We start from the raw sequence: 26,482 nt of genomic DNA, 5'->3' as shown, positions 1-26,482 counted from the left end.
TTATTTCTTCTTAACCAGCTAGAACTGGGAAATGGCATTTAAAAGGAGACAAGCCAACTCTGTGGAGCTATGGGTACCAAGGAAACTAAAAGCACCAGTGACTAGATCCCGGGATATTAGCTTTGCTACCGAGAAGACTGGCATCTTGGCCCTTGGTTGCAACCCAAGGGGCCTTGAGAAAGGTAGAAAGGTAGATTTCCTGAGGATTATTTTCACTGTGATCATTCTGGTACCCTGGGCAGTTGGCCAAAGCCAGAGAGCCACGCTGGACAGAGTTTCGGCAATGAAAAAGCAAACAAGGCAAAAACCAAGTCCCAGCAATTTCAACATTTGTGATTATTACAATCACCCTGTATGTATTAAGGACAAGATGGAATCTGTGTTTGTAACACACCCATATGTTAGTTCTGCCTGCTACAATCGCAGCAGTGTTATACATGTTTGTATTAAGGAGGGAAAGATGTATTGGGTAGAGAAAAATTTGGGATGTAATGGCCAAGTTCCTTATCCCCATGGTGATCAAATTTGTCCTCAATATGAAAGATCTGTTTATTTCAAAAGAAATGATAATGGAAAAGATCCAAGTATAGGCATGGGAAATCAGGCACTAAGAGAAAAATGGAAAGAAAAAAAATAAAAGAAGAAAAAGAAACAAAGGAAAATAGAGGAAAGAACAGGAGAAAAGAGTCAACAGAATTGGCTGAATTGTATAAACAGATAAAACAGTATTACAAAGATTGGGATTTGCCAGCCTCGAATAAGAATCTGTTTGTGGGATTGATGCAAGAGATTGCTACGGAATTGGAATTATCCAAATGTGGGATTTGTGGAGGTCTAAAAATGGCTGAAAGATGGCCGTGGAAAGGTGAGAGCTTAGCTCCAGAGCAATTTTTAAAGTGGAACCACACCCAAATTTCTGGAACATTGAAGAGACCTGAAGGATGGATTTTAAGTCATCAAATAATTGGAATTATTTGTATTACTTGAGAAGAAAAGAAATTTAATAAAATAGTAGGGCAAACTCCTTGTAAATCCACACTGGTGGTTAATATAGATAATTGTTCAAAAATTTGGCGATCAGAAAACCCCATTGGATATTGGGGACCAATAAAAGAAATAAATTGTGAATGGGATGAACAGATTAATTTATGCTGGTACAAAAGTCCTGGAGCTAACTCCTACCAATCCATCGACAACTTGAGGTCTTACTGGGAACGACCAGAGAAAACTGATGAGAAATGGAAAGCCTCAGATGGGATATATTGGATTTGTGGGCAACGAACATACAATGAGCTGCCTCAAAAATGGGGAGGAACCTGTACTTTGGGAGTAATACAATCCTTCTTCTTTGTTTTACTGGGGTCCAGGAGCAATGTGCTAGGCCACTGTATGAAACCCTACAGTGGAATAAAGGAAATTTGAATTTAAATTTTCCAACAGCAGGAGGGAATCAAAAATGGGAGGAGGACGAATGGCCTGCAGAACAAATTATAGCAAATTATGACCCAGCAACATGGGCTCAGGATGGGTCATGGGGATATAGGACCCCAATTTACCTGTTGAATAGATTCATAAGGCTCCAAGCAGTAGTGGAGGTGGTGTCAAATCACACCTCTGGTGCCTTAAAAATGTTGGCCAGGCAATATACACAAATGCGGGCGTTTGTGTACCAAAACAGGATCGGCCTAGACTATCTGTTGGCAGAAGAAGGAGGAGTTTGTGGGAAATTTAATGAATTTAAGTGCTGTGTAGAAATTGATGATTATGGGGAAGCTATCACAGAACTTGCAGAGAAAATTAAAAGGGTGGCTCATGTGCCAGTACAGAAGTGGAATTCAATCTTGAAAGCAGATTGGTGGAGTAACCTCTTTGGAAATGTTTGGTGGAAAAAGTTAGAGTTCATGTTGTTATGCTCAATTCTGGGACTTCTATTTCTGCCTTGTATGATTTTGTGTTTTATTAGGCTAATTCACTCAGTGCTTCAAAAGATGCAGATTACAACAATGTCTCCAGATTCAGAATCAGCAAACAAAGGAAAACCAAGATCTATAATGGTATTAAAAGCTAAATCAACGGCTGTTAAAGAACAAGGACCTAAAAAGATTGAAATAGACCAAAAAAAAAAGCTAACTAAACTTGAAAGACAGTGTGAAAGACTAGAAGCAGTAATAGAAATGCTAGAAAAGTTTGAAGCTGAAAAGAGACAACGAGGAAACCAAAATTCTGAAAAATACAAAAGATGTCAGGGCACAGCCTTTTAAATCCAGCACTAATCATAATGATCAAAAAGAGAAATGGGGGATTTGTGATAAATAGGTATGATTCATGCTGATAAAAATTGAAACAGTAATCAATATTGACACCGTAATAATATTTGAGAATAATAAAATAGTTAATAGTTAAAAGTTGTAATGCCAAAGAAGAGAGGGAAAGGAGGGGCTCCACCCATCCCCCCACCCCCCCACCCCTTCTCAACATATGTTCTCAAGGACCACAGGAAAGAAGCCAAAGATACAGTTGCTAAAAATGACCAAGAACCTGGTTGGGTCCGAGAAAATGCTAATTATAAGGGACTTATTGCTTTGATGTGTAGATGCAGTGATATGTTAGTCTTGGCTTACACTGTACTGGCTTGGTGCGCATGTGTAACCCAAAGGTGAATTAAAGGACAACGAAGAAGACTGCAGGGCCTTCATCAGTGACAACCCCCAAAGACTTGTGCGACCACCAAACCGAGTGGTGGCGCATGCGTGATGAGGGTGGTAATGAGGGCGGAGACAGAAAAGTGACGAACCGAAAATAGGAGGAGATGGCATTGACACATGGCATATAAGGGGTGACTTTTACTTGGCAAGCTTGTACGTGAAGTGGCAAGGGTCATTGAACTCTGCACTCCGTACCCCGCGGTATCTCTTGCTTATGCGCTATTATTCCAACCAAATTATCCCTTATTTATGTATTTTCTAAACTATTCAATTCAAATTGTTGCTACCTTAAATTTTTTTTTTATGATGGGATAATTGGGCAAACATAACATGGGGGAGAGCAGAAAGCTGCCGTGGTGAGCAGAACGTGCTCAGAGCATTACAGTTCAGAGAATGGCACTGCCCCCGAAGGGCAAAAAGCTTGAAAGCATAGAATTCTGTGCAGAACCGTTTTTCTCTTCTAGAACATGCCCATTTTTGTATACTGTTGATGAATAACCTGGGTTTTATAGAATACATGGGGTTTTTTCTAAAGTTTTTTGGGAGAACTCTCAAGTTTATTTCTATTTGCATTTTACATCCAGCATGTTTACTGGTTTACAGATTTTTTTTTTCTTTTGTAAATACATAGGGAAAAAATAGCTAAGCATTTTTTAATCCTTTGGGATATTGTGATTAATATCCTTAGAAAGCAAACCTTGTTGAACAAGTGTGAAAACACAGAGAGAGGGAAAATAGCATAAAAGTCTTTTAGAGCAGGGCGTGTAATAAGGACTGCAGAACTGAGTAATTCCTCCAAGGGCAGAATTAGCAAGATGTATTACCAAGAATACCTGCCAAGATACTTCCCTAAATCAAGGGAAATGTGACTTGCAGTCATACAAAGTCAAGCCAAAGCAAACTAGAACCTTTAGAAAAGAGGGAATTTTGCCAGTGAGATCAGTCTGTCTGGATAACTGACGGATGCCCATCAACCTTGCACTGCATTCCTCAATGTTTGCAATGTCTTTTCTCCCAGTTTCTGTGAAATGAATAAGCTGCAGTTGTTTAACCATTAACTTAAGCTCTTAGGGGAATTAACAAGCACCATGTATGTATTTTGTAGCTAAGCAGGACTTGAGTTTCCCAAGTGTTCTACAAAGCCATAGGGAACCACACAGTTACTTGTGCTAATGTTAATGAAGGGTTTCATGAGAGCAGGTGAATGAGAACATTGCATCGTAAACTTCCACATTCAAGAAAACAGGAGTGCACTAAGAATAAAACATATAAGGCTAGCATAACATCAGAACAGGATAAAATGAAATTACTAGACAGGAAGTGATGCATTAGAAATGAAGTGTATAATTTCTGATACATCTGCATGCATTTGCAAGCTAAAACAGAAAAAGAAGGGTAGAGATAGAAAGGAACGAAGATTTTAAAATTGCACTGTGCAGAAGAGACACACGAACCACCAGTGTGAACGCAGCTGGGAGATTCAGCTTGGAAATGGATTAGAGTGGAATCCATTCACTGAATGTTTCTGGTGCACATGAGTGCACTGAATGTTTCTGGTGCACATGAGTAAAAAGAGGAAAAAAGGACAAAAGTTTGGTTTCTGAAGGTTGTTTAGATTCCTGGAAGCATTGTCTAGAGATCTAAAATCTAAAGCCTCCGAGAATCTGAACCTAAAACATCCTCAAATGGATTGATGAGGTATGATGTGCACATCTCTCTGCTTTTTTCAGTCAATGGAATTGACAATGAGTGTCTGGAAATTAGGAATGCCCACCCAGATTTTATCTCCATTACTTGAAGAACACCTTAGTAAGGCACTTCAGGAACTGAACAGTGACATTCTCACCCTGCTCTATTTACTTTACATTTGAATACAGGCTGGTAGAAGGAGAGATCTGGCTTTAATTTCTCCCCAAGTTACCTGTTGCACATTCAGGTAAGGAGTAGATGTAAAATTCAGCTAATCACTCTCTGTGTCCATGAATATTCCACTACTAAACTGACATGTAGAAACATCCTTTTTCTCTTTTGTACCTTCCTAAATGGTGCCCAATGAACAGGACACTTGCATAAATCTCACATAAAATCACCAAAATTGCTGAAATTAACACTTAATTCCATGATAAAAGCTTCTGAGAAAAGGCTTGACAGAATCACTGAACAAACTCAACCCTGGGAGAGAAACATGCATTTTAGCACTGATTAAGGGGAAAGAAAAAGAAATGCTGTAAAAATTCCAAGAGGAAGATAAGGAGAAAGACAGGCAGCACAGGAAGCACAAGGCCCTGTCAGATGACCTGTGGAAGGTAACTTTGTGCCCCAGCACTGTTAGAGGACATTCCCTGTCATTGGTGCAAGCAGCTGGAGACATACATACTGATTGATTTGGGGGCCACAATCTTGGTAAGTGCAGAGGTGGTTCAATAACGTGACATGAGGGAGTTCCCTCAGAGCAACTGGGATGCCTGAAAGAAGTGAACAGCTCACCTCAGCCTGGCCCGCTCGGCTGCTTTTCCTTCTGACCCTCCTGGGGAGGCTCTGACATTTCCTCTTCCCTGATGGAAGTGCAGCTGCTGCCAAGGGAAGCGTCCCCATACTCACTCAGTGTTCCCTTTGCTTGCCAGATGTCCCATCTGCTGTCGCTGTCCAGGAGAGCTGCTCTGCACGGGAGGAGGAGACCGAGGGAGAGGCTTTGAAGATGGAGCAGCTGGGATCCCTCTGCTTGGAGCTCTGTTGAAAGATACACGGACTTGCATGTGAACAGGGATTTTATATGGACTTGTACATATGTAGCCTGCAATTTGTACAGGCATATTTCTGTACATATGGTATCAGATTTATGAATGTAGTATGTATATATGTATGTATAGATACCTGCATACATACAGGTTTTCAGTCACATATTTGTTTGTATATGTATCTAGTTCGTTATATGTATTGTAATATCTGTGTTTAGATTTCCGTGTGTATACAGTTGTGTAGGTATCTATTTGTATTGATGTAGTTTTCAGTATATATCTTTTTAAATACGTATATTGGTATTTGTTTTGGTATATACGTATTTTTATATGTTATTAGATGTATATTGATGTATTTCCATATATACTATATTTACATATATATCCTGATGTATAGTTGTATATTTGGATTGATGAAGTTGTACAGATATTTAGATTGGTAGTGCTGTTTGTCTATTTCTAGATTGGTTTGTTTTATGTATCTCTTTCTTGAATTTAATAGGTAACATTTAATCTGTATTCACATGTGTATATTGTAGTGGTTATTTATGTATTCAGTTCTATTTAAATGTGTATGGAGTTGTATAGTGGCGGAATTCTATTTGTGGAGTACTTGGTATTACCAAGAAATACTGATATTTTTGTATTTCTATATGGGCTGTATGTTTGCCATAATATGCAATAAATAAGGTTGTTAATTATCCCTTGCTCTCTGTGTATAGTGACTGTTTGTAGAGGTTTCCAATAAATTAGTTTTTGTTTACAGAAGTTGTTTTTTGCATGTTTTTAAATAATGTGGTGTAACAATCAAATAAATTACTTTTTTAAAATTTAACAGAGATCTCTATAGTTCTATGCTGTCAGTGCTGGTGTAGCAATTTATAAGACATGCCATTTGTCAAGTGAGGTGGATGTGTTGTAATTTGTGCTACCCAAAGCCATGGGCAGATGTACATGCTGGAGGATTTTGGCCATGCAAATCTCCAGCCATGCCCAGCACATGCCCCACCTGCACTCAGGCTGGGCAAGGGAAGCACAGATTTGGGCTGGCAGCAGAGCCGCACGTTGGCTCAGAACTCGCTGCAAAGGCCTGCTGGCTGAGAAAAAGGTCAGGGCTACATTTTATACATTCTATTTCTTAGAGAACATATATTAAAATATATATTACTTAGTATATTGTGGGAATCATTAAAATCAGAAGGTTTTTGGAAAGCTGCTCCTGAGTGAGGAGGATTTCCAGCCTAGAGGAATATAAAAATAAAAAAGAAGAGCATGGACAGTGCCATTGCCAGGGGCCCAGGCTGTTTAAAGGAGGAATGGATCGTCCTCTTGGCCGTCTGTAGCTGATACCCCTGTCAGTAATAAGTAGCAGCTCTGGAGGTTCCTGGGCAATGAGATGGGAAACCATCTATCTAAACCAGAATGGGACGTCTTTTACCACCTTGAGGCAATTTTACAGGGTAAAGGACATTCAGACATCTCAAAATATGAACTAAAAGACTTATTAATCTGGGTAAAAGCAAATACTCAACATACAGACTTGAAGCCTCCTTTTACCTTTGACCAGATAAACTGGAAATTTTAAAATCTAGTCTCTCTCAGAAAGGAAGAGAATTTGGTCCAACTAATGCCTGTCTCCAGAGCTTTAATGCAGAGCTTTGAAAAGAATGATTGTAACAGAGACTTTCTCGAACAACAAAACAGACCACCTGGTTCTGAGACTTTAATGCTGAGGGGTGCTGGGCTTTTGTCCTCCTCTGGGGAAATCTCGGGTTTGGTTTGGGGTTCCTTCCCTTCTCCTGGCATGTCCAGGGTTTCCCCAGGTGATGTGGACAGCACCCTGAAGCCCAGGAACGGAGAATGAGATCATCTTCCAGCTTTGTTTTTTCCGGGATTCCCTATGTCACTGGTGCTTAGGCAGGCTGTCCTCCCATTCCTCCATGAAATCATCCACCCCCAGAATTCCCTGAAAGCATTTGGAATTTTTGTTGCCTTCTTAGAATTTGGGGGGTCAGAGGTCATGTTCTGGGGAGGCTGGGAATTGAACGGCTCCCTGGGATGAGAATTTGGGGAAGCTTTATAAAACAGGGGCTGCTGTTTCTGTGCCCTGCTCCTTTTCCAAAGAAGATGCGGCCGAATCTTGTTCTGAAGTTGTGCCAAGGTCGGGTCTGGATCCGCTCTGCCTGGCCGAGGGGCTGCAGGGTCAGCCCTGCCACTGTTTCCCCATCCCGGGAAGTCACCCCCTCAAATCGGGCTCAGGCAGGCAGTTTGCTTTCTGGATCTGAGGAATCTTTTCATAGAGATTCATCTGCCAAGCCTCCTCCGAGATTTTCACCACTTTTGGTTCCCAAGCCTCAGATTACAGCAGGTGGGAGGGCTTTGGATTTGGCTCTGCCTGCAGGGGAGCAGGCAGGGAGGAGGACAGAGGTGGAGTGTGGTAGCCAGGGTGTGAGCAGGGCAGGGATGGCTCTGCCCAGAGAGGTGGACGGGGTGGAGGTGGGAGAGCTCAGGAAAGCTGCTGTGGAGACACAGACAGTTCATTCAGAAGCCTTGAAGCCTGTCTCATTCTCTGCTGAGGAGGGAAAAGCATGCTGAAATTGCAGCTTGGACCTGAGAGTTTTCCAGCTGTATCCCTGCCGGCAGGGATGCAGTGTGGTACCTGTCACAGTCCATTGGAAAGCCTCACAAATACAAATTCCGGATCTGCAGCTGGAGAGCAGCCCGATTTGTATGAATCTAAAAAGATCCAATTTAGTGAATCCAGACGTGAGTTAGCAGGCTCTGGCTTTCTTCCTGTCACCAAGAACTTGGAGCTCTCCTCCCCAGCCCTTCCTGGCATGGCTCCTGAGAAAATTTGTTGCTGTGGTGACAACCCTACTGCCAAGAACTTGGAGCTTCTTGGCAGGGTTCCTAGGACAGCTGATTGCTGTGACAACATTACCTGTTCTTCTGGATCAGATACAGGAGTGATGAAAAGGAAAAACAAAACACAGTCTAAATCAGTGGTAAACCTTCCATCGCAACTACCTAATTGGTCTAATATTATTCAAAATATAGAAAAAATTGGATTCAAATAAACAACTCCTCGCCATTCTGGTTAGAAATGGTTGTAATGATGTAAATCCACAATACAAAACTCTTTCTCACCATGAGATCAAAGAATTTATAAGAAAAATGTAAAAAAAATATTATAACTTTACGAGATCAGCCTCCAACCGTAACACAGATGCTAAGAGCCTACAGTATGCTCACCTCTACATAGAATATTGCAAAAAGGCAAGTCAATGCTTTTGGAAAGCAGATTGCAGATTCTCAAGACAAGACAAAAAAAACACAATGGCAGAAAAATTGGGACAAAGAAATGGAAAAGCTTGAAAAGGCCCTTGAAGCACAAACAAACATTTCCAAAAAAATCTGTTGGTACTGTACAGCTGGACTCAGATAACAAAGCTTGTGGCTTTGCTTGTGGTAAAGCAGGACACATGAAAAGGGACTGTCCTAGTACAATAATCCAGCCTAAGCCACATTCTATTTGCCCTCGATGTGGGAAAGGAAGCCTCTTGCTAAGTACTGTCGTTCTCAATTTGACATCGATGGCAAAGCTTTGTCGTTAAACTCAAAAAAGAGCGCGGATTACCACCGCACCTCGACACAAGTAGTGACCTCCTTAAAGTCAATTACCCAGTCAAATGGCATTGGTACCTCAGTCATTTATTCCTGTCATCCATCCCTCAAATGGTCCCAGGTCAATACCCTCACGTACAAGGTTTGAATTGGCCTCCTCAAAAATGGATACACATTTTAAACACTTTCTGTTATGAAAGTATTTCTACTGGAATTATCAGGTGGATAATTCTGACAAGAGCTTCTGATTCTAGGCAGAGCTAGCAACAAAATTTTCAGACTTTCAGTTCTTCCAGCTGCTGTTTCAATAATTTGTAACAAAGAGCTAACATATTTATCTCCTGCATTTAATGTTCCTATAGTGACTCCACCAAAAACAGCTCTAGCTATTGCATTTCTTCTACCCATGAGTACAGCCAAGCAAAACAACTTTCCAGAGAATTCAATGCTGTCCGTGCCATTTGGAACCTCAGGTCCTGAGGTCTTTTGGGTTCAATGTTTCGACCGCAACCAGGAAACATTGACTTGTTGCCTGACTCACTGTGGTAAAACAGTTTACATTGCAGGCATGGCAGATACTGGTGCTAATGTCACTGTAATCTCTGACATGTTTTGGCCCAATGATTGGGATTTAGTAGCTCCTGCAGGTTCCCTCACAGGGATTGGAGGTGCTGCTGTATGTTGGCAAAGTGCATCCATGATTAACATTACAGGTCCTGAAGGAAAGGCAGCAACGGTGCGTCCTTTTGTTGTTCAGAAGCTTCTCACCGTCTGGGGGAGAGACGTCGTGTCCCAATGGGGAGCAGAGCTGGAGGTGGGCCTCTGATGGAAACCACATCAAAACCTGCCACTTGAAAGCTGAACTGGAAAACTGATCTTCCTATATGGATGGGTCAATGGCATTTAACAGAGAAAATATTAAATAGCTTGAAAAGATTGGTAAAGGAGCAATTAGAAGAAAGTCACATCACTCCCATACATACTCCCTGGAATTCACCAGTATTCTTCATCCACAAGAAGACATTGGACTCCTGGAGGTTATTTCACAACCTGAAGATCAATGAAATGATTGAAGACATGGGACCACTTCAGCCTGGACTTCCTTCTTTATCAATGATCCCAAAGCACTGGCCTCTCATTGTCATTGATTTAAAGCTTTGTTTTTTCCACATCCCTCTACATTCCAATGATGCACCAAGATTTGCTTTTCTCAGTTCCTGTCATCAATCAAAGAGAACCCATGCAGAGGTAGCACTGGAAATTATTGCCTCTAAAAATGAAGAATTCGCCTCTAATTTGCCAATATATTACAGCACAAGTTTTGTCTCCAGTTCGACTGAAGTATCCAAGATCCATGATTTCACACTGCATGGATGATTTGCTCATCGCAGCTCCAACGAAGCCACAGATGGAGCAAGCTTGTCCTAGTGTTGTTACTGAAATCCAGAATGCTGGACCTAAAATTTCTACAACAAAAATTAAGAAGTTTTTAGTTTAGAGATTAGAAAGGTCAATTTTAAAGGATGTTAGTAATGACACTTTATACTGTTGGCTTTCATGTCTTTATACAACTTTGCAATATAGAACTCATCCATATTTTGTTTCTCAAATCAGGGCTAATTCTTTGCTTCCTGGATTTTTAGTGGAAGGAAACGCAAGAGCGGACAAACTGACAATGGTTATTTCAAACACTTTACCAAGCATTTTGGAACAAGCAAAACTGAGTCACGCCTTTTTTCACTAAAACTTGCAAACACTTGTGCGCATGTTCCAAATTTCCAAAAGTCAAGCTAAATCTATCATTAGTACTTGCCCTGACTGTCAGCTTGTGCAGCCTCCTGTTTCTGCAGGAGCGGTCAATGCACGGGGTTTGCAAAGCCTGCAGTTATGGAAAACAGATATCATTAAATAGCCTTCCTTGGGTAAATTTAATAATAGTCATATTTCAGTGGACACGTTCTCTGGTGCAGTTTTTGCTTTTCTTCACGCAAGGGAAGCAGGTAATCATTTTAGCGTTCAAAAACACATAATCACGAAGCAATTATATGCAATGCTTTTTATTTAGGAGCTCTGGGAATCAGAGTATTACCCAAATCTGATTCCGACCATACATCTGAGATGATCATATTTTTATACTCTATCGTTATGTAACTTTCATGTTAATTATTAAACTTCTATTTTTCTATTGTATGCATAGATTTCAGCTAAACATAGCCCCCCTTTGAATTTCCAACATAGTTTCTCTTTATTCTTCTTACGTTGATATAATAATTATATTTAATTACTAAACATCACATCTAACAATTATATCATTTATCATACTGCTTACGCAGGTGCAGTTGATCTGGGAAAACACAAAGCTTAACATTTTATATGCTATCTTTACGTTTTTCCAGGGCTCCACTATCAATCATGCCTGTCAACATTCTTTGCAAGCTTTTGCTTCATTGGGTGTGCCCCAAGAAGTAAAAACCGACACTGATCCTGCATATGTATCTCAAAAATTGGCCACAGTTTTAAAGATTTGGGGTGTTTGTCACATCCTTGGTGTTTCTCCTTCTCCCACAAGTCAAGCAATTGTTGAGAGGACACATCAGACATTAAAACGCATTTTTCATTGACAGAAGGGGGGGGAAGTGGTCACACCACAGATGAGGTGGAACAAAGCTTTTTATGTTTCTAATTTCTTAAACAGCTCTGGGTCAGAACCTAATACACCAATTTTAAGGCATTTTTCAAATAACACACAGGCAAAACTGAAAGAAAATCCTCCTGTTTCAATTAGATCTCCTGAGACTGGACCGATTGAAGGTCGTTTCCGATTAATCACCTGGGGTAAAGGGTATGCTTCTGTCTCTACAGGTGCAGGAATTAAGTGTGTCCCAGCCAAAAACGTCAAACCATATTGCACCCCAGAACGTGTTGACGAGTCCAAAACTGAAGAAGCAAGTACACAGACGTGAACGAAACAGAGGGATCATGGGTCACACCTGATGTTCCCTCTTTATCAGTGGGACCTGCAAACTCTGATTTTATGCTAGTTACAAATGTGTCAGGTGTTGGTTTCATTGTTGTTAGTCTGGTGAAATTGACAATTGAGCAATCCTGTATTGCATGGGAACATTTGGGCCAAAGAACACCCCAAAGCAGTATCTGAGCCCCAAGACTTAGAAATCCTTGGTCCTTTAACAATGGATTTCTGCCTTGCATTTACAGCTAATGATTGGTGAGAAGATGATCCTCCAAAGTACAATGTTACTCCCCATTATTTTGCATACAGAATCTTTGTTAGTGATTTAATAGATGACTTACCTTTTAAAACGTGTCTTGGTTTGAAAAGACAGATGTCTGCTAAGGAAGGCAGGAGCCTCCCCTGAAATGGCAAATGTAAACCTTCTCCCTTTGAATTGTTATCATTTTGAAATTAAGGGGGCCTCTCAGGCAAAGATATGGAGCAGGAATAATAGTTCTTTATTAGAGAAGAAAATAAAAGTAAAATAAACAATTCAGTACAAAACAACACTGACAGAGTCAGAACACCACATGACACCTGTCGGTGATGGAGAGAGATGGGGAAGACTGCCTTGGTGATCAGAATCCAATTTTATTGTGGGATACAAGCACTTATATAATATTTCAGGGAGACTAGTAATGAGTACTACAATGATTGGGTTAAAATCACATACACAAAGTTATGCATATAACAAGATCTCTTGCTACAGAGTTTAGTGGGATTTTCTTTTTCTGATAAACCCGTTTGATTTCATCTTCTTGCAATCTAGGTCTAATTTTCAAAGTTCCGTTTGCTTTTGCCAGGGCATCCTGTTCTCAAATCTCTGATGTTAACCACGTCCAAAGTCCATCATTTGTCTTGTGTCCTCCAAGATCCCAACAGACACCCTGTTGGTCAGGGGGTTGGTAGCAATCCAATTGAAATGGTGGCTGCCATCCTCCTGGAGAGGCAGATGTGGTTCTGTTGAAGCAGTGATGCTATAGAAGGGTGTTGTCTTCCTCTGAAGGTCCAGTGGTGGTGTAGATGAGCCTGGTCTTCCTCTGGGAATCCAGTGGAAAAGGCAGCTGCTTCTCTGGGAATCCAGTGGAAAAGGCTTTCCTGGTGTCCCAAAATCTCAGCTTCTATCCAGTTAGGAATGTTTGGCTCCTCCCTCTGGGCAGAGCTTCTCACAATGTGGGATGATGTAATTTTATCAGTCATGCTGGGGCACTCAATGGCACATTAAGAGCAGATGTCTCCCCGGAGGGAGGACTGGTTTCTGGAAGAGATGAAGAAAACTGCTCAATTAACAGAAGATAACAGAGCCACACCTCTAACAGATGACAAATAGAATACAGACATTACCTTGCAACCTAGGACAAAATGATGATAGACATTACCTTGCAACCTAGGACAAAATGATGACAAGTGGCAGAACTTCAGTTAAAGAACTTTGCAACTGAAATTTGGCTATGATAAACTGATTTTTTTTAATGAGTATCTTACTGGATATCCCTTGGATCTTAACCATTCTTCTTGAAACAAGTCAATAATGATGAGGAGGACTATTAGAAAAACACTTCTTAATAAACACACTAAGGCTGCCTAAGGCACAGCAGTAATTGCCTGAGACAGAAATATAACATTTTCCTTTCTCCTAATCATAGACTTATTGATTTTGATCCTAAGAATTGCAAACACCCATAATGAGTATTGTACTATGAACTCTAAGGCATATTTTACAAACAGTTGTACATTTTTCTAACTTTTGTAGGATAATCCTTCAGTGTGTTTATTAGAGTTTTTGGAACATGATAAACTTGATTTTTCAGGAGCTAAGGTGGTTGTGAGGTTTTGAAAAGGTTTGTAGGGAAATGTTGGCTTTCTCCTGCACTTGGTGAGAGAGTGGCTCTCTCTCAGCTGCTGTGAAATGGCTGTGGCATGTGACCAGCACCGTCTTCTCAGGATGGCTTGGTTGCTATTGCTGGCATGGCCCCACACACTTGCACGCTTCTTTACACTGTTTTTTGCTGGTTGGGTCCCCTGCAGGGGCTTTTCCCACACTCTCATTCTGGGTTTGGTGTCTGCAGCTCTTCTCAGATCCATCCTTGGAGGAAGGCTCAGGGGCAGGGCCACTCCCGGTGCAGACATGGTGAGGCTCCACAGAGGTGTGACCTTGCAGCCAGCCCACTCCCTTTCCATGGTGATGGGAAGTGCGGGGGACCCAGTGCCAATGGTGGGGTCGATCTCAGGGGACATGTGGCACAGTGCAATGGCTGTGGAATTGCTCTTTAACCCAGAGGGCTTGGAGCGGCTGCATGGCGTGGTGTGCGCAGAGGGGCAGAAGTGCCCACCACGTGCTCTGCTCCCCCAGAGCAGGGCGGTGTGGTGTGCCCACCTGGGTCAGCTGCAGGAGCTTTGGTGGCTGTCATCTCTCCACCTGTCTGGATCGTGCAATCGGCGCTGCCAGGTCTCTGGACAACGTTGGTGTCCTCAGCTCGGGCAGCCCCCGGATGGTGTCCGTTTTCCAGGACTCCCCCACTCCCCAGGGCTGTGCTGCTTCCCACGACCACTCTGCATTGGTCAGCCACAGTTCTATTGTAGTGGGACACGTTTTCACAGTGGCCGGGTCCCGCTGACTCCTGTGGCAATGCCACTCACACCCAGGGTGGAACGAAGAGGCGGCTGCGCTGCTGTCCTTCTCCCCGTGCCCTTCATAATCCATTTTTATAATAAGTTCAGAAGAAGCATCCATGGTTTTATAATACCAATGGCTGCATCATCACCAAATGAGACTGCCTCAAATATATTCTGTCCAACCCTCTCCTAAAAGGGGAAATCTAAAATGTCCCCTTCTGATATGTACAGCTCATGGTTTTTGCACCACATGAATAAAGCTTGTAGAGCTCATTCATTGTGGTTTATCCCTCTTCTCTGGAAGAAGAAAATCAGTACCTTCATTATGGAGTTTTCTGGTCCTGACATCCAAGCTCCCATGGTCTCCTAAGTGGTTCCAGTCCACATAAACAAGGCTAGCAACCTCACTGCACTTTACGCTACTTAGCAAAGTCCTGGGTTTTCACCATATTGGCTCTTTTACCGTTTCCAGCTCCCAGGCTGTATTTCTCCAGTTCCAAACACCAATCCAGGGTCTGATGCCCTTGTAATCTGGTTCCCACACTGTTTCCCAGCTCTCAAGCTGCTTGTAATCCAGTTCTACACCATTTTCCAGCTCTAACGCTGTGTGTCTCCTTTGCTCTGTGCTTCTGAGTTCTTATCACTTTGGGGTTCACCACGTGTTAGGTCAGGTGTGGGGGTTGCTGGTGCAGGAGACAGAGATTGCTCAGCCCTGATGTTCATGCGGCACAGAGAGTGTTTATTTCCCTGGCTACTCCTAATACAGAGCATTTGAAAGACCCGGTCTGCATATTCTCATTGGTCTGAACTCCACGCCCCCTCAGGATCTGGCCAGTGAAATGCTTGCAGCTTCCTAAGAGACCTGACTGGGAGAAGCCCCTGGCAGTCAATCCTGGGGCTTGGTAGCAAGCTCATCCATGACATTCGGTAACACCAACCAATGGGGTGCCTTCTTTCTGCTCAGTTCTGTTAGGTCTCAGTTTGGGTTCAGTTATGTCAGGTTGAGATTAAAGGCATAAAAAGGGTGTGATTTTTACAGTAAAATGATCTCCTCTGGATGCCTGAGGGGATCCCTGTCGCTTTGTTCCCCACTGCTGCATGCAAATCTGCCTTTTGGGAGTGCTAATTCAATAAATAGTCACTATACATAAACAAAGCTAGGGCTATAATTCTCAAAAAACTTAGAACTGTCTCAAGTTTTGTTTTGTTTGACAGAATACCTGAGGTATGGGGTTGTGGTGGTGTTCACAGAGGTCCCATGACAAGAGAAGAGATGAGAATCTTGACTCCGTGCTTGACGCGATGCTAAATCAAAAGGCGTATTTATTATTTTATGATATATATATATATTATAAAAATGATATATTAGAACTATACTAAAAGAATAGAAGAAAGGATTTAATCAGAAGGCTTGACAGGAAAGGAATGGAATGAATAACAAAAGACTCAGAGAGTCCAAGCCAGCTGACTGTGATTGGCCATTAATTAGAAACAACCACATGAGACCAATCTAAGATCCACCTGTTGCATTCCACAGCAGCAGATAATTATTGTTGACATTTTGTTCCTGAGGCCTCTTACCTTCTCAAGAGAAAAATCCTGGCCAAGGGACTTTTCAGAAAATATCATGGCTGCATGGGGTAGAGAGTTATATCTTACAGGCTGCCTTAAAAGAAGAGATACTGCAATCTCATGAAATCAGATCAACCAAAGCACTCCCAATCTATTAGTAAGAATTAACAAAGTCTGAACTTACATTTGCTATCTCAAACTTTGTACGTACATCCATCCATACAATACCACTGTGATTAACTACACTGACACACAGGTTTGCATAACTATTATTTTCTCAAATACGCTGGAGTATGGTAGGGCAAAAGAAAACATTGATTGCAGTGTCTAAAGACGCTGCATGTGGGTAAATATTCTCTTTGTATTCACAGCTTTAAATAATAATTTACCTTTATAAATAAAGGTATTAAAGGTACTATCAATAAAGGTATTAGAGGTTCCCATCAACTCCACAGATCTCAGAGAGGTATTTGAAGGCTAGGTCTGAAGAAAGAGAGGTATTTCATTAGAAGGTTTCAGTTGCAGAATTTTCTGCCTGAGTGTTTGCCACCTGTCACCTCTGTTTACAGTGTCTATAAAATCATTTTCATGCTGAAAATAACTAACAACTACCTTCCATATTTGTTTATGGTGAGTCACTCATGCCAACTCCTGCTGAAGTCAAGAGCAGATTTCTGAATATAGCAGGAATAGGATTAAACCTAAAAGGTCTACCAGTGCTATCACTGAAATACTAATTTGTGTGTTTTCTTATTTTTGAATCAAAATACAACCATGGCTTTTAATGTTGGGTTTTTGCAGCTGGTATGCAGATGCAATAATCACAGAACTGAAGTCATTTGAGATTACAGAAAGGTTAAAAACTATGCATGGGAAGGTAATAACAGGAATTTCTAACTAATAAAAAATGGTTTGTCCTGCAGCCTTGAGGTCATGTCCTTATACCCTTCCTAAAAGAAAACCTATTCATTGAGCTTGCATCATCATCCCAAAAACATGTTTAAATGAATTGGAACTGTTGATTAGCCCATGTCAATGAGTACCTTCCTTTTTCTTTCTGCTGACTAACTCTGATTCAATTTCAAATCATAAATCTTTCAAGGAAAAAATACACCATGCAGAGGAAACCCCAAGGCATAGGCTTCTATACATGGTATTGCCAATCCCTGGGTGACTGCAGCTCCTGCTACCTTCCTACATCAGACACAGGGCAACTTCGCTGGCTGCAATATAGACTTTCCTAATACTGGTGACATTTTAAAAATCCAAAGATACTGCTTGTTTTAAAAGTCCTAAAAAGAGCATTCTGAGTTCCTGATAGCAAACATAGAGGCACTAATTTGGTTTGGGAGAGAAGGTGTTTGTGCAGTTGGATAACAGCCTGCATGTTGACATGTCTGGGGGGATTTATATGTTTGCACTCCCCTTGTTTGAGGCAATGAGCGCAATGTCACCTGTGCATACCTGACACCATGGTTTAAGACTGTATGCCTTGAAGGTGTAAGGTGCAATGCTTTATTTGTAATCAAAGGGGAAATGTATCTAAACTTGTTAGAATAAACAGTTCCTTTGCAAATAGACTGATCTAGAAACTCTGCCATTTTAAGGAGTAAAATCCCAAGGTTATAAGGAAATTGCACATATGCTTTTCATTGCCTTATAGAATTTTCTTGGACCTGATTTCATTTTTCTGGAACATGACTTGTACACCTGCAAATACATTCAAAGGATCTTGTTAAATTTATTTCAAAGGTATTTCAGACAGCAGGAGTAGCAGTAACATCTTTCATTTCAACAATGCTTGGTTGGTTTCTTTTGTACAAAACCCCTAGGCTACTCATTTCCTTAAAATAGGATTTAATTTATACAGAGATATGTTATTGTTTTAGTCTACAACTGTTACTCAGAATGGAATTTTGCAAAATGAATGCTCACAGCAGTGCTTTGACAATCTTAAGTACTGCAGCATTTTAAAGAGATAGCTGTCTATTCCAATAGATGTGGAATAGAGACCCCAACACCTGTGACTTCCTTTCTCAGTTAAAAAGAAAAGGAATAGAGAAATAGCTGGGTTTTACCTGTGTGTCTGGATATGAAGCCATGTGAGATTTTTGAATGGCTCCACACAAGTTTTTCAAGTTTTCTCAGAGCGTCTGGGTTTCCCAGCCCCAGGACCACCACTGGCCGGTTTTGTTGGTTTTGCAGGGCTTAAGTTTTGGAGAGGAGGAAAGAGGGCAGCCACCAAAGTGGTATTTCTCTGAGGAGCTGCTACAAGCTGTCTCCGTGCTGGCAAAACCAATCACTGACTGGCTCTGGAAACAGGCCCACTGCTGAACCAATTAGAAAAGCTGGTGACGCCTCTGGGACAACATATTTAAGAGAGGAAAAAAGGTGCAGGAAGCTTTTTCTTTCTTTCTGCCTTCCGAGGGGGGCTGCGGGGACAGCTGAGCCCCTTCCCGGGGGGTCGGGGGCTCTTTGCCATCAGGGCGGCCGGGCCCTGCTGCCGGGGCTCATCCCAGCGCCGCGAGCAGCTGCGGCCAAAGCCGGGAGCGGCCCTGGGGGCAGGAGCAGGAATGGCCCCGCTGCCTGTGCCGGGAGCAGCCCCGCGACCGGTGGCAGGAGAGGCCCCACGGCCGAAACTGAGAGCGGCCAGGGCCGCAGGAGCCCACGCAGCCACCGCCACCTGGGCACGGCCCGCGACACACTTTGCCTGCCAGGCCACCAAGAGCCTGCCGCAGCGCAAACCAAAGGACAGAAACCTTCTTAGCAGGACCACTCTCTTTGTTCTCAAGGCTAAGACAGCCATTTGCATGCATTAATCACTGCACTGGGGGAATAGAGGGCTCAACATTGTCTGGTACAGCTAAAGGAATTCAGCATTTGTTACAATTCAACTTTTTCTCAACACCTTCCTTCTCTGGGAATTGCTCACAAGCATTTCGTCAGTGCACCACAAAAACAAATGCTTTTGCTGATTGAAGCTGCATTGCCTCTTTCCTTCAGAAATTATTGAAGAAAACACAATCTGCCTTCTGAAACCCTTCTGCTCCCTTCTAAATCAATTCACTACCCAAGCACAAGCCTCAGGCTCATCCCTGATTCCCTCTGGGAGATAGGAGGTAATATTTTGCTGCAGCCAAAAAGTTATTAGAATAAAGAATGAAAGTTGTTGCTGCTAGGTGGTGTTAGTTATGGTTTGCATTTGTTCCAGTTATTTTGGTGGGCGTTGCTGTGAGCTGGAAAAGGAGAGGTGTTGAGCCCCAGACCAAAAGGGATGTAGGAGAAGAGGAGAGAGGACAGAAAAGAAGGCTGTCAGAAGGGAACAGAAGTTCCCCAGTACCTAGCTAAAGGGAGAGGGGACAGGGGTGGCCCAGGACTGGGAAAAGCAATAAAAAGCAGCATTATCTTGGCTTGTGTGTATGTTCAGCTCTCAGGAGAAGGAGATACACAGCTGGCTCAGTTGAATCTTTACTAAGAAAGTTCTCTTTTGCTTAAATGACTTTGTCTCCATTTAATTGTATCTAGGAGTTTGTTTATTCTAACACCTCTCTGCCAGCAGCTCAGAGCTGCATTGCACAGCACTTGCTGTGTGCCAGAGAGCACAAAGCAGGCTGGCCTGGTGGGCCTCAATATTTCTGCACAACACTCTGCATCTCACACCTTTGCTCTGGCTCAGTGCAGAACTGCAGGATTGCAGGCGCTTCCTCCCAGAGCTGCGTGAGGCGCTGGCTCCTGCAGATGTGCCCTGCCAAGCTGTCCCTGCCTCACGCTGGCCTTGCTTCCCCTGGCACAAGTGCCGGCCGGGCCGGAAGGAGGCTGCCCTGTGCTCCAGCCTGCCGAGCAGCCCAGCTCCCTGCCCTGGTGCCCAGAGTGCTGCACACACTGCTGACCTTTGCCAGGAGTTGCAGGGCAGCCGGCAGAAGAGGAGGAATCCTCAGGCAGCCCAGCGGCCCTCGGCTGCCCTTGGCCTTTCTCTGCTCCTGGGCACACTCCAGACAGCCAATGCCTCCAGGCTGGGCTGTGCCCAGCACGGCTGCGCTTCCCCTCGGGAGCAGCCAGCTGCCACCTGGGCTCTGAGAGCGGAGGATTCGCCCGCTCCCAGGAACAGGCACCCAGGGCCCGGCTGCTGCCTCTTGCAGCTCCAAGGGCCTCCTTCCAGCCTGCCTCTGCTGGGGCTCTCTTGGGGCTCCACCCCGGGCAAGCCGGGCCTGCTCTCACCTCACAGGCGCTGACAGCTCTGCACCACAGGAGACCTTCCCGAGCACCCTCTCTGATCCTTCTGCTTTCTCCCTTGAGCAAGGCTTTCCTCCAGCCAAAGAGATTGCATTTCAGGATCGAAATCCAAGTGGCAGAAGCCCAGATGCTCTCGAGTCACAGCTGAAGGCCTGAATCTGCACAGGATGTCTTAGCTGCCCCACTCCTCCTTTGCTTTTTCCTGAAAATGCCATTGCCCTATCTGCCTCAACTAGAAGTGTCACAGATGTGCCAAAACCAGCCAGTAGGTGGTATTCCAAAGGCAGTGTGGTCTGGAGAAGATGAATGAAGAAGAGCCTTCCTCACTTATGAAGTCATAAATATGACTTAGCACCCATAAAAAACAACTGGTAATTCAGGAAATGTTGAATTTTCTGAAGGGGTCAGAAGGAGGAGAATCTTCCAAATGAGTTGATGTTTCAGCAACTTTATTTAAATACAACACTAATCTATAATCCTATTCTACAAAACTCTTCAACAACCTTACTCTACAATCCTGCTCTAAATTGGTAACAGAGGTAACATCTTGACATGATTGTTACATTCTCATCTCCTAGAGTTAGGGTTAGGGTTATGGTCAGGGTTAGGGTTTTGGGTTAGGGTTTAGGGTTAGGGTCCTTCTTCTTCTTGACTGAGTTGATGAGTTGTACCAGGATGGATGCTGGCTTGGCTGTTGTTACAAATGGATGCTGTCCACCGGGAAAAAAAAAAAAACACAAAGAATAGTGAACCATTACTTTCCAAGCTCAGTGCTTCAGAGACTCAATCAGGATACATCTAGTTCCTAGCAAGACCCAGAAAGAGGAACAATGGGACCATCTACTCCCCAGTCATGCCCAATGTGCAGGACCTTGCCATCACAGGCAAATGTGGCCCAGAATCCCACTCATGTATTCATTGTGATATCTTGCTGGGATTTTTGCCCTGCCAGTGCTCTAGAAATGGTGCCTTCTGTCCCTGGGGTTTCTTCCTTTCAGGAAACTCCAATGACTCACATAGGTCCTTGCCTTTGCAAGACAGGCTTTTATTTCCACAGGGAGACAGAGCAGTGTCTACCCTTCCATGCCCTGCCCCTCGTGTGCTGGACGGCACCTTCCTTCCCAGCAGGGCCAGCGCAGTGGCACTGGGTCCTGCAGTTCCCTCTCTGCCACACAACCTGGCAGTAACCCTGGCACAGTTCCCGTCTGCCTGAGCGTGCCAGGCAGCAGATGGGGTTTGGACAAGTCCCTCCCAGCTGGCCCTGTTTGCATGGCAGAAACCTCTAAGGGTGGGCTGGGGGGCACAAACCAGGGCCCCTCAGAGGCTCACAGTGAGTCCCCCACAGCCCCTCCTGCCCACAACCAAATCTCTGACTGCTCAGCTGGGACTGGCTTCCTTGGGTTCCTGCACCACCATTTCATGTGTCTGTACCCTGCATTGCTCTACTTCAGTTATTTTGCCATTAGATAAAACTGAACACCCAACCAAATTGAAAAAGAGGGCAACAGGAACAGAAAACAGAGCATCTCTCCTCTGAGGAAATGCAGAGAGAGGTGGAGTTATTCAGTTCTGTGAAGAACAGGCCCCAGCAGACTTCATTGCCACTTTCCAAGACCTCAGAGTGGTTTTAAATAAAGTGGGGGACATCTTTTTTAACAATGCCAGTTACAATAGGATGTGGGTGAATATTTTTAAACAAAATGAGGATCAAGTCAGAGTAGGTCTAAGGAAGAACTTGTTTACTCGGAGCATGGTGCCGCCCTGGCACAGGTTGCCCCAAGAGCTTGTAGGTGCCTCATCCCTGCAACCATTCTGGCTCAGATGGCAAAGGGCTCTGAGCAACCTGATCTCTTTAAAGATGTCCCTTCTCATTGCAGGACACTTGCACCAGAGGACCTTTACAGGGCCCTGCCAGCCCAGCCCAGTCTAGGATTCCTCAGTGTTTTCATTTGAAGAGCTCCAGGAGTGGAGGTGAGGAGGAAGGGCGCTCATCTGATCCTTGGACTTGAGTGGAGGAGGAGCCCACCCCTCAGAGCCTGTTTCACCTGCAGCCCCTTCACATTTTACCTGCAGGAGCTCCTTGGCAGACCAGCGCTGCTCCTCGTCTCTCTGCAGGCAGCAGCTCAGGAAGTCATGCAGGCAAGGCGAGAATTGGTTGGGCTGCTGCAACTGTGGGGTCCCTTCTGTGGCTATCAGGCGTCGAGCCTGGAGAAAAAAACAAACATGAGGCTTCACCTGCTGCTTTCACGTTTCTAAGGCTCTCCCACATCCTTTTGTTTACCCTCTGTTCTTCAGTGGTAGTTTCTGCCCTGGCAGAGACCCAGAGATAATTTTCCTTTACCAACCAGAAACCCAAACCCCGATGCAGCCACAGCTTTTCCACCATCCCGCAGATCTTGCCTTGGCGGCTGATTTCATTGACTGACCTAGTTAGTGGGAACTACATCAGCAAAAGCACATTTGCTTCTCTGAGAATTCAAACCGGCTTGAGAGGCTTTTTGGAAAAGGGACTGTGCTATAGAAACTCATTCCAAGGGTTAGTACATGAAAGGCACCTCTGCAGTGCTTGTTGGTGCTTTAAGCGCACGTGCCATAGAACAAAACTCATCAAGCTTTTTGTGCTGTTCTTGAAAACAATGAGAATTGGAAGGAAAGTAAGGAAATCCATCAGTTAATCCCCAGGTAAGGAAACAAATATTTACAATCTCATCTTCAACACAGACACATTAAGATGCCTGCACAAATGTATTGGGATGAAAATGCCTGCTTAGGCAAAAAGGAGCCACCTGCAGCTCTGTCTCTCAGCAGTCTGAAAATTGCAGCTTCCCATTTTGCAGCAAAAGAAAAACTGTCATGGTCAGAAGAAGGAGAGGTGCCATGCCTGTGGTCACCCTCTGCTCATTTGGCTACTCAAGTCAATACATTAATGGTAGGCCCATCCCAGAAAGTGCCAGGAAACAAATGGCAGGCTCTCCACATCACCAGGCTCTGGCTTGGTGACACAGAGAATGTGCCTTTGGCTAGGAGAGAAACACGGTCGCTGAGTGTTTCAGCAGCACTGCAGAAGAAGCAGAAGAGACTCTGTGGCCTTTACACTCTCATGCCAAGGTTTCAGGCATGTTTCCAAAGTGAGAAGAAACTGCACAGTGGGTTAAGTTCCTTTCTAAAGACCACAGCTTTTGAAAGTTTTTGAAAGTTTTAGAAACTTTGTTGGGTTTGGGTTTCCTTCCTTCATTTCTGGAAAGATACAAGCAGTTCCAAGACGCTTGTTTCCTGTTACTGGGGCCATCTCCACAGACAAAAGAACTGGAATCACTTATAACCCAAAGGAAAGTGTTGCCTGAGAATGGAGTTTGTTTGCATGTGTAAGGCTTGAGTTCCCCCACTGATGTATCCAAATTGACAGCAGATGCTGATGTGCTGCAGGCACATTTTTAGGAGGGGACCTTGGTAGAAGTAGTTCCAGCAGATGGCCATGGGATTTTGTCCAATGGCATGCAGGACAAGGGACAGATAAGAAAGACAGTGGGATCAGTGAGTATTTGCCCCTTACCGAGGTATGACTTTGGTCCCAGTAAGGAGGTTCTTTTTCTACCATTTCAATCCCCACAATTCCAAAAGACCATATGTCCACTTTGGGGCCATATGGTTGACCTGTGACCACTTCAGGTGCCATCCACCACGGAGTCCCAGCTACCAAGCACGGTCTGCTCTGCTCAGGGGTGAGCTGAGTAGAGAGGCCAAAATCAGCTGAGGAGAAAGCAAAATATTGGTTTTGTTTGAATTCTGTGCAATTAGGAAAGCAGGCAAAAGAATTCCCCAGTAGAAGTTTGCTGGCATTGGCGACTTTAAAAATCCCCATTTTTTACACTGCCTCCAGCAGTGGCTTTTGTTCTTTGCAGTCTTTAGACTTGTAGCTCCCTCCCTCTGGAAGGGGCACACAGAGAGCAAGGCCACTCTTGACTGCTTGTTCCTTGTCCTGCCTCTGTGCACGTTGCAACTGTGCCCTCAGCTCACAGCGGGTGTCCCTGCACTGCCACCAGCACCATTTTTCGGGAGCTGGCTGTCACTCCAAGCAGCCCCACACCCACATCCCTGGAATGCTGCACCTGACCAAGAATATACTGACTCAGCTTGACAGAACCGTCGGTTCTGAGAAGGATGTTGTCGCTCTTCACATCTCGATGGATCACATGGTTTGAGTGAAGAAAATGCAGTCCTTGCAGGCACTGAGAGAGAAAACAGAAAGAGGAGGGCAAAAAGTGTTGTGATTTCAGCACACAAGAAAGGCAACAAAGAATCTAAAAGATTCCCTCTGCAGGGGAATGGGCAGTAATGTCAGAACACAGTGCCACTGTGAGGACGAGTTTGCTGCTCCAACACTTGCAGAGCAGGACCTTTCTGAGGAAAGGCATGTCAGCTTTTGAAAGAGCAACAGCACCTGCTCTTTGTCCCCTGCAAACCAGCCGGGATGACTGCTGCTGCAGTGGATATTGCTCAGAAGCAAAGAGCATTTTGGCTGCACTCCTGTCCTTTTTAGCTGAGGACTGAGAGAAACGAGTCTCTCTTTTTTTTCTTTGCTGTTTGTTTCAAATCCTGCCACCAGCACCTTTGCTTTCACCGGAAAGGGATGCAGTGAAGACAGGCAAAAGTTTAGGGAAGCAAGATGGAGAACAGCAAATACAAGAGACAGAGCGAGAGTACAACAGCTGGAGAGAAGAGTACTGGCACTGAGTACAGGGAGTGCAGGGGCACTGGCAGGCCTTTCACTTGAGATGCTTTTACTTGCCCATAGCATACCAGTCACACAGAAACCAAGCTTGGCACATGAAATCACTCCTGATCTGAGCCCCTGTTTCCCAGACAATCCTGCCCAAGCCCTTGGAAACACAGATGGAATTGCTGACCTCCCGACTGATGGATGCAATGTGATGTTCAGACAGGCAGGTCTTGTAGATGATATCACTCAGAGCGCCTCCATCCATGTACTCCATAACCAGCCAGAGTTCCTCGCCCACAAGGTAGCTGAAAGAAGGAAACAAGGGCATGGAGATAAAAATGCATGGCTACCTTAACTTTTTACTTGCCATTTTCTTGTTTCCAGGTTGCTCTGTGACTAGGACAGAATCAAAGGAATAGAGAATCTGCAGACTGTGCAGTCTGGAGGAGAAAGGCACAGCTGTGAAATAGGAGATGTCTTAGATGGCCAGCAAGTGAAAAATGCAGTTTAGCAACAGCCCAGATAAAAATCCTGTCAGGCATGGTGTTTCTGGAAATAAGCACATAGTATTCCTGGCATGCACAGCAATGGCAAAGAGGGGCAACAATCTAAGAGAAATCTACTTTAGGGTGGTTCATCAGCATTTAAGAGTCTTTAAAATTCCTCCCAAAAAAATGTAGAGGCAGTGGACTTTGAGTGTATTGACTTAGGAAGATACAGCTGATCCAGGTTTTGAATAAGTTTGGAATAATTTTCAAACGACGAGTGGCAGGGAAAACTCATGCAGATAAGATGCACTCTCTTCTCATCCATTGGAGATGAGTAAAGAAATATGAATACATAAAAATTAACAGCTCTACTTTCTGCCACTAACCCAAGTAGGTTTTTAACCTCTCATGTTTGCTGTATGTAAATGCACATCCATGGGATAACACCATGACTTCTCACCTGTCTAAATATTTCACAACATTGGGACTCCTACACCTCTCCATGATCCTTATTTCATTAATGGTTAGTTCCTTCCTCCTCAGTCCTTGAAGATTTATTTTTTTTATGGCCACCTAAAATGACATTGAAAATGAGTAACTTGAGCAGTTGGTGGCACGAGACTACAACACACATGGAGAGAGTGATTTTGCAATGACACAGCTGAGCTGTGCCGAACTGCCTTGTGATTCGGCACTGCAGTAATTAGGAACTGACATTTCCAACAGCCCATTTCTCTGCTCCCTTGGGGGCCAGTTAGAGGATACGTGGGGCC

The 26,482-nt window shown here is 43.9% G+C and overlaps 1 protein-coding gene across 1 annotated transcript in view; it reads right to left on the bottom strand.

Annotated features, from left to right (window-relative positions):
- The window catches only part of LOC128941467 (serine/threonine-protein kinase PAK 3-like), a gene marked incomplete at its 5' end in the record, with an annotated part of 67,261 nt that extends 40,985 nt beyond the window's left edge, over window positions 1–26,276 (bottom strand). Inside the window, 4 exons of the mRNA XM_054283244.1 lie at window positions 24,055–24,251; window positions 24,631–24,730; window positions 25,409–25,526; window positions 26,170–26,276. Coding sequence (XP_054139219.1) covers window positions 24,055–24,251; window positions 24,631–24,730; window positions 25,409–25,526; window positions 26,170–26,276 — 522 coding nt within the window. The remainder of the gene's footprint in view (window positions 1–24,054; window positions 24,252–24,630; window positions 24,731–25,408; window positions 25,527–26,169) is intronic.
- Window positions 26,277–26,482: the final 206 nt, after the last annotated feature.

The sequence above is a fragment of the Melozone crissalis genome, unplaced genomic scaffold, assembly GCF_028551555.1.
Source record: "Melozone crissalis strain CALT ecotype California unplaced genomic scaffold, PUWL_Pcris_2 ptg000036l_1, whole genome shotgun sequence".
NCBI classification, from domain to species: domain Eukaryota; kingdom Metazoa; phylum Chordata; class Aves; order Passeriformes; family Passerellidae; genus Melozone; species Melozone crissalis.
This window is presented reverse-complemented; position numbering and strand designations above follow the sequence as displayed.